Raw genomic sequence first — 9,292 nt, forward strand, 5'->3', positions numbered from 1 at the left:
TGTCACATTCAGTTGTGATAGGTGAGACAGAAATTAGTTTCTAGAATATTCTTTATTTTCAGAAAGACGTTGGACCTTGAATTGGAAGAACATGGAAAAATTAAAAGGCATGGAGAATTTATTATATTGAAAGTGATTGCAGGTGGGTGGTTTTTTCTAATCTCAACAAAAGTTTGGGCCCATTGGGAAGAAGGCAGCATGCTGGTGGCAGAAGGAGGGACATGGAGAGAGGAAGGCATGGAAAATATGGATCCAAGGGAAAATGGCCCTGGGAAGCAAGGCAGAGGTTTTTTTTTTTTTTAATTTTATTATTATTTTTCTTAATTTTTTATTTGAGTAGAGCTGTTACACAATGTTACATTGGCTTCAGTTGTACAACATACTGATTCAACTTCTCCATATTTTATGTTCACCACAAGTGTAGATCTTGATCTCCTCCAGTTGGGAACAACTGTGAGCAGGAACAGCAGTAGAGATAGAGTGGGCTCCAGCTCCTGGAATCTGCAAGGAGCATTGGGGGAAGAGTTTATAATCTCAGCACCTGAGCTCTGTATATAAACAAAATGCAAACACCAGCTGAGCACCAAGTGATAAGACAACCACAAGGACAAAGGAAAAGAGACAATCGCCAATTTACAATGCAGTGTCATTAACTAAAAAAGTTCAGAATCTGCAGGAGGATCTTGCTCTGGCACATTTCCAGAATCTAAGTTGATTGATCCTTAAAACTAAAAGGTGAGTCATTTTGTTTAATGTGTTAAATGTGGGAGGGATAATAATGTCTTAGTGATGATTCAAATTAAAACGTTCTTGTCATAAAGAAGGATCATCTTTGAAGAAAATAATGATTAGAGAGCCACAGGTAGTAATTACTTTTCTGAGAAAAAGTGATGATTCCATCTGTAAAATCTTTCATCCTTATAGAATTTTTTTTTTTTTTAAGGGGGGAGGATGGGAGTTATTGTTTAATGGCTACAGTTGCAGTTTCAGAAGATGAAAAATGTTCTGGAGATGGGTGACAGATGATGATTGCACAATAATGTGAATGTACTTGATGCCATAGAACTGTACACTTAAAAATAATTAAAACCGTAAATGTTAGGTTATATATGTTTTACCACAATTTAAAAGATAAAAGTAAAGGAATGGGTACTTCTACATGCTATAACATAAACAAACCCTGAAAACATTACCTAAGTGAAAGACACCAGATACATAATATGATGGATCTTATGATTCCATTAACATGGAGATATTTTCAAATTAACTGTGGGAGTAGTTGCACATATCTGTGAATACACTAAAATACACTAAAAACAATTGAAATGTACACTTTAAATGGGTGAATTGTTTAGTATGTGCATTATATCTCAATAAAGCTATTAAAATTTAACTGATTTTAAATCTAGGATCACATTTATTTAAACTTCTGAAAACCTTAAGTGACATCCCATAAATTCTGAAATCACATTCTGGTGACATATTGGGAAAAAGCATAGAAATCAAAGGACTGGGGTTTAGAACCGCTGGCAAGAAAGATCAGATGGTCTGTGACTGGGCATGGTGGCTTTCCAGTCATCATGGCAAGGACAAAGGCAAGATTATAAAACACACTAGGTTGAAACTGATCAGAGACCTTTATTATGGTCCTCATCATTCATTAGGCAACCTACACAAATCAATTTCTTTTCCTCTGCCTCAACAGAGGCTGCATCCAAGCCTGAAATGGAAGACATAGTAGTGGAAGACCTTGTAAAGAAAAGCTAACAGGTGAGATCTCTGCTTATCCCAGTTTAGATGATGGTAGAACAGGAAAAGCATGTAAGTACAATATTCCAAATAGTCTGTTCTTCAAGGCAGAGGCCTGCAGGAGAGGGGCTGGCCAGAGGCTGCAGGTGAAAGCTCACAAAACTGCCGAGCTCAGCCATCAATCCAAAGTTCCTTCCAAAAAAGCAAATTCATCCACAGCTTCTATTGCATTATCCAAATCTCTCCTCTGGAGGGTTTTCCTCTTTCCTTGTTGAGCACAGCAGTAGGCATCTTTTGCAATGGTCTCCACAAACAGTTCCGCGGCTCGTGCCAGAATGAAGATGGCTTCCTGTCCCGCGAGGGTTACGTCGGGGTCGGCCTTCACCAAAGCCTTCACTCGCGCTAAAGGCAGCCTGGAGAGACGAGCCCCGGGCGCGCTCCTCGGGGCTTGGGGCTGCGTAGCAGCCGCCTCCCCGCTGGGCCCCTCCTCCTCCCGGGGCGTCCCGCTCCCAGCCGCCGCCGCCATCCGGGACCCGATTTGGCATAGCCCCACAGCATTTCCTTAAGCTCACTTTTGATTGGACAAAGCTAAAGAAGGCTGTCCTTATTGAGTCATTTGCTTTAACAAATTGGCATCTAGAAAATTTGTAAGCAACTTGTAACAAAACCTAACAGAATTTTAGTTGAGCTGTTTTTAAAATAAGATTTCTCTATCTTAGAATTTTCAACAGCAGCTTACCTCCTTTATAGACAGACCAAAAAAAGGAAAGTTCTTGGTGCCTTCCCTTGGGGGAAAAATGCCTTAATTTTGAATATGTAAGAAAAAGAGTGTTATGAATATTTTATCTTATCACAGATACATATAGCTATTACTTGGCTTCTTTGTGAACTTCACAGCTGGAGTTACAGACTGATGATCATGTCATGTACCGTCCTAATCTCCATGGCAGTTGTCCACATGAGTTATTTAACTGAAAAATATATTCAGACTCTCGAATACGTTATGTATGTGTTCATTCTTTTAGTCTTCAAGGGTAAGGCAAAGCTCAATGCCAATTAGTCTTGAAGCTTCTTAGAGGGGTGAACAGGGGCAGGAACTACTCTTGTTTCTCACAGGGCTGAGCTTATTATAAGAACTAAATTAAAATCAAAACAGAGGTCCATGGGTAGCTCAGTCATTTAAACATCTGGTTCTCGATTTTGGCTCAGGTCCTGATCTCAGGGTTTTGAGATGGAGCCCCGCATCAGGCTCCACACTCAGCATGGAGTCTGTTTGAGATTCTCTCTTCCTTGCCCTCTGCCCCTCCCCTCCTCAGCAGAATCTTAAAGAATTAAAAGCAAAATAATAGGTTGTAGAAAATTAATCTCTAATTTTTTTAAAGATTTTGTTTATTTGAGAGAGAGAGAACACGAGTGAGAGAGCACATGCAGGGGCAGCAGCAGAGAGAGAGGGAGAAGCAGATTTCCCAATGAACAGGAAGCCCACTGTGGGGCTCTATCTCGGGCCTCTTACATCATGATCTGAGCTGAAGGCAGGTGCTTAACCATCTGAATCACTCAGGCATCCCTTATCTCTAATTTCTAACCTAGTTGTTGAGCAAATTATTTGAGGGTTAGTGGTCTCTCCTATCCAATGTTGATAGAGTAGTTACTTAACTGTACCCCCATCATAAATAAAAGCAAGCATTTATGGTATGCTCTTTCAAATTAAAAGGCAGAAGGCAGAACCCCCCACTCCAAACATGCACACATGAGTGCACACACACACACAGACTCTGAAAACCAGCAACCTGAATCTGAATCTCTTCAAAAGGCATATGGGACGATGAAGATTTTAAGAGTCACCTATGACCCTTACCTATAACAAAACAAGGAGATAAAGGGTAATATAAACTATAAATGTAATAGGGAAAGCATTCTGAACGGCAGAGCCAGACTCAGAACTCAGGCTGCAACAGAGAGAGGCAAGGGTTGAATGTCAGAAAAAGATCACAGTGCAGGTGAGATGCTGGTGGAGGAGGGAAACATTTCTTCACCTCTTAGGGTGCCTGGCTGAGTCAAAAAATTAAACTGACAGAGGCAGCTTAACAGAGAAAAGAACACTGTTCTTTAATGTAAGTTGGAAATCACAGAGCAGCCTTCGAAAGAAATAAAAGGCGAAGGAAACAGATCTGTGTATTTTTATTTTAGGTCTGAGGAAGACTGGATGGTCATGGAGGAACATGATAGGTTAAGGAGAATGAAGTCAGTATAGTAAATGGGTGTTGTTTTGTCTTTGGAGATAATGATGTTCCTTTCCTTGGGTACCTTCCAGGTGTGTGGGGGGAGCCTCTGATGTGAGGCCTCTATGACCTCTTTCAGAGAAGAGGGGTGAGGGATGTGGAGGTCAGAGTGACCTTTCTGCATCTGCTTGTTTCTCAAAGTCCTTCAGCTTAAAATATGCAATATGTAATATGCCATATTTGGGAATAGTATGTCCTGTATTTTCCCCATCACGGTGGTGGAATGAGAAGACAACCCCAGGAGAAGAGGGGCTCTCTTGAGTAGGGAGATGTTGAGAATAGGCCTGAGAACTTGAGGATCAGATCACTGGCTAATGTGGGATTAAAATGCCTCTGGACCTCCCCCTGCCTTATGTTTTCTCTCTCTCTCAAATTAATAAATGGAATCTAAAAACAAAAGAAGAAGAAGGAGAAGAAGAAGGAGAAGGAGAAGAAGAAGAAGGAGAAGTAGAAGAAGAAGGAGAAGGAGAAGCATCTTAAAATTCATCAGACGGGAGGTGTGAACCTTCCAGGGGAAAGAGAGCCAACAGTGAGGCCCGAGGAGGAAGGAAAGAAATGTGGCAAAAGGCTATGTTACAGGAAGAAAAGACTATTTCTCATCACAAGGCACTTTGATGACCCTGCAAATTAGAACACAATGAAGAAGCAGACCCCACTTCCATGTGGGAGGGGAGGAAAGGAAAGAAAAATACTTAAATGTTATAAGGAGTGGGCTAAAAAGAAATGAAGAAGAGTATAAGACACTGCAGAAAAACACATAACAGATTTGAATAATAAGGAAGATACTCGTTGTTCAGGGATACAACAGTATAACATAAATCTGCCCATTCTTCTGAATCAGTATGCAAACGGAATACAATCAAAATAAAAATACCAATGAGTTTGGTTTATTTTTCCCTTGGGCTAGATATTTGATTCTAAAATTCATATAGATTCCTTAAAAATATGTAATAATAGCCAAGGAAACTTGGAAAAGAAAGTGAAGGGGTTTTCACCCAATAAAAAGTATTATAATATTCCATCAAGCTTCTGCAGTTAGAGCAATGTGGAAATGCTCCATGAGCATACAGACCAGTGGGACAGAGTAGAAAGTCCAGAAATAGATTGATTGATTGATTGATTGATTGATTTTAAAGATTTTATTTATTTATTTGACAGACAGAGGTCACAAGAGTAGGCAGAGAGGCAATCAGAGAGAGAGGAGGAAGCAGGCTCCATGCTGAGCAGAGAGCCCAACTTGGGACTCGATCCCAGGTCCCTGAGATCATGACCTGAGCTGAAGGCAGAGGCTTTAACCCACTGAGCCACCCAGGCACCTCAGAAATAGATTTAACTATATGGAACACTTGTATGTGATAACAGATGAATCTCAAATTATTGGGGAAATTATGAACTTTCTCAGAAATGCTGTTAAGACACTTAGACTCACTGATGAAAAAGTAAAATTGGATTTATACTTCACATAAGAAGAAATCCCAAATGATCAGTGATCTAAAGGTAACATTGAAACCATGTACATGCTCAAATAGAACATAATCTTGGAGGGAGGAAAAACTCAAAATCCAGATACCATAAAAGATTGATAAAATCAACTCTGTTTCCATATGGGTGTAAGCATGTGTTTCAGTGTAGTGAATAGAACAGAAGGAACCATCAAAGCTAAAATAAAATAATATGCTTAAGAATTTAAGTGTGTTAATCAAAATACTTCACCTATTTTCAGGTGAATAAAAACAGAGCAATATCCAGATGGAACTTTGTGAAATTTAGAAATCTAGGGCAAAAGGAATATCCTCCAATTATTCAGGCAGAAAAAGTCAATTTACCTAAAATAAAGTAAAATAATCTTTGTCTCAGACTATCCATAGTAACGAACATCAGATATGAACAAAAGTGTCATTTACAGAGATTTAAAGGGGAAAGGTTGTAACCAGGAGTCTAGACTAATCAAGTTTTCCTTCATCTGTAAAGGCAAAAACAAATAGTCAAGGCTTTAGAAAGTAGTTCATTTCCATGATGTGTCTTTCCTTAATGACAAAATAAAACAACAAACCCCCATGCTGAATATGTATAGCATCAAAGCAAAGCAAAAATCTTGAGAATGTGGGAATTACAGCAGATAAATTAGAGAACATTCAGACATTTTTTAAAAAATGTAATAGGTATTGAAAAAATAGTTGAAAACATAGTGCTTATGTTTTTTAAATGTTCCTGAAAGTCAAAGTGGCCCCTTTCTCTCCATCCCCACCTTTAAATTACAGATTATTGGCAACAAAAACTAAGAATTAGATGGAGGAGAAGAACAAGGGAATGCAAAGCTGCTAATTTTCTAATTTTACATCAAGAAGTACAAAGAGAAAGAATTTTTGGCAACAGTAATGAAATAAATGTTATTGCAAGTGCATGTTTTAAGATTCAAAAGAACTTATCAGATAATTAAAAGTATAGTATGCACCCTTGTATATTGTATACATCATTGTTAGATATAAAAAAGTATTAAAATAGTCAACTTATTTAAAAAAAGAGAGAGAGAGAACAAGAAGAAAAGAGCAGGCCAACAGGAAAACAAAGATATAAAATGCTAGCTCTCTAACGTTGATTGATTACTTTAAACCGGGGAGGTAGGGTTGGGAGAGGGGGAGAGGGGTTATGGACATTGGGGAGGGTATGTGCTATGGCGAGTGCTGTGAAGTGTGTAAACCTGGTGATTCACAGACCTGTACCCCTGGGGATAAAAATACATTATATGTTTATTAAAAAAAAACCTAATTCATAGGTTAAATTGGGGGATGAATAGGATAATGCTCAAAAAGTACTTAGCAGTGCGTGGTTCATAAAGTTCATGCAATGCTCCTCCTGCTACTGATTATTACTATTGTTATTACTAATCACCATCATTAACAATTAGGTATGGTCATAGATATCACCTACAAAAATAAATTTAAATGGATGAAGTTTGATAAACTGTTTTAACCCTTCTTATTAAAAGAAAAAGATTAATGCTGTAAGTAAAATTTAAAAAGTAAAATAAAAAAAAGAGAACTGAAAGTGAAAGCATGTGAAAAGATACATCAAAGAAACACAAACCAAAGGAAGCACAACAAGAACCCAAGGGGAAGAGCACACCACATTGCCAAGGGGGTCAATGTACATGCACAATGGAAAACTCAGTGAGAGGATCAAGTTGTCATGAAATTTAATGTGCTAAAAGTGTATCTCTAAAATAAATCACATAAAAGCATTGCAAAATACAAGAAATAAGAGAATTTTAAACATGTTATCTTCAAGAATCATAAATCAAAAAGACCAAAATAAAAAGTCTGTAGAGGATTTTAATAATGTAATTAACAAGGTCTAGTTAATATATATTAAACATTCTACCTTACCTTACATATATATAATAGTTAATACATATTAAACATTTTAATGTGGAAATGTTCTTGAAATGTCCTCAGTGCAAAAAAAAAAAAGCTGGTTTTATTAAAGCATGAGGAGAGGACCTGTGGTCAGAAAGACCTGCACTGGGGACATGAGGAGTGGCCCATTATATACTTTCAAGTTGGGAGGGAATCAGGGATACCATAATTCTCCAAGGAATTTTGGAAGCGAGGTTTCTAGGACCTTGAGGGAGGTAGCTATTGTTGGGAAAAAGTCATTTATTACTGTCTAATAAAACCTTAGTCATGAGACCCTTCAGATGTGTATCAGTAGGTCATCCATGTTTGGAGGTTGATTGCTAACATAGATCTTGGGGGGTAGAGATTAAAAAAAAAGTTTTCAAAAGAATTGTTACTATGTTCAGACTTAAAGAATTTGGGGTGTGGAGACAATGTTAAACACAGAGTACCTTTTGCCTTTTGGAAAGTGTGGACATTGAGGCAGCTGGCTCCCAGAGGAAGGTCGCTCTCCTTGTTTCAAGGAGTAGTCAATGGGCTGTAAGTAAGGACATTTAATTTTTTCCTTTTGCCTTTGTTACATCAGATTCAATATACCCTTCTAGGTTTTTGGAAAATACTAACTGAAACACATATTTCATATAGTTTATAAGATTTTCATAATATTTTATTCATACATGACAGTCTCTGGCCACAATGTGATAAAAATAAAAATTAATACTGGTAAAACATTTAAAAGAATCCAACTACTTGAGAATAAAAAGCAAACTTTTCAAACATTAGCTCACCAAGAAATGAAAGTTACTCGGTAAAATCATTTATAAATAACCCTGACAAGCTATATGTTAAAATTATGTGCTAAGACAATTCAATGGAAGAAAGACTAGTCTTTTTAACAAATGATGCTGGGACAGCTAGATGTCCACATGAAAAAGAATAAGATTGAAGCCTTTTCACATATTACATAGAAAAAATAGCATGGGTTGGTACCAAAACAGAGGAGCTAAAACTATAAAACATGCAGAAGAAAACCTAAGTGTAAATCTTCATGACTTTAGAGTTGGCAACAATTGCTTAAATAGGACACAAAATCACATGAAACCACAACAGAAATAGATAAACTGGGCATCATCAAAATGAAACACTTCTGTGCTTCAAAGCATACCATCAAGAAAGTGGGGGAAAAAACTCCCACAGAATGGTAGAAAAATTTTACAAATAATAAATCTTATAAAGGACTTTCATTCGGAATGGGTAAAGAAAATTACACACACACACACACACACACACACACACACACACACACACACAATGGTATGACATTTGCTACAATGTGGATGGACCTTGAGGGAATTTGCTAAGTGAACTAAGTCACACAGAGAAAGACAAACAACGTATGATTTCATATATCATCTATTTCAAACCATTATGTTGTACTCCTAAGACTAATACAATGTTACATGTCAATCATATCTCATTAAAAATGATCAGTAGGGGTACCAAAATATGCCACCCTAAAATATACCTCTTTAGCATAGGGACTATTTTGAACTAAAGGCCACTGAGAACAGGTAGACACAGGAAAAGCTCCAAAAACAGGGTACAGGTTTGTCTTCTGTCAAGGAAATCTGCATTTGTAGAGATGGTTCTCTCTCCTGTACCTGGAAAAGGAGGACACTTAAGAACAAAGAAGGCACCAGCTTAGATGTACAGAGCAAATCTTACTAAGCAGCTCTTGTTTCCCATACTTTTCCTGGTTACTTTCCCACAGATTGCCTCACCTGACCAGAAAATTCCCAAACCCCTTTTCCATATTTAAGCCCAAGATCTGACCACCTCTTTGGGTTACTGAGTGCTCCCACTTGT

The 9,292-nt window shown here is 37.8% G+C and overlaps 1 protein-coding gene across 1 annotated transcript; it reads right to left on the reverse strand.

Moving 5' to 3' along the window:
- Positions 1-1,618: 1,618 nt before the first annotated feature.
- Positions 1,619-2,278, reverse strand: LOC123925933 (DNA polymerase epsilon subunit 4-like). Its single transcript, XM_045979572.1, has one exon. The coding sequence runs from the start codon at positions 2,273-2,275 to the stop codon at positions 1,928-1,930; it is 348 nt and encodes a 115-aa protein (XP_045835528.1). The 5' UTR covers positions 2,276-2,278; the 3' UTR covers positions 1,619-1,927.
- Positions 2,279-9,292: the final 7,014 nt, after the last annotated feature.

This window comes from Meles meles, chromosome 15, assembly GCF_922984935.1.
Source record: "Meles meles chromosome 15, mMelMel3.1 paternal haplotype, whole genome shotgun sequence".
NCBI lineage: Eukaryota > Metazoa > Chordata > Mammalia > Carnivora > Mustelidae > Meles > Meles meles.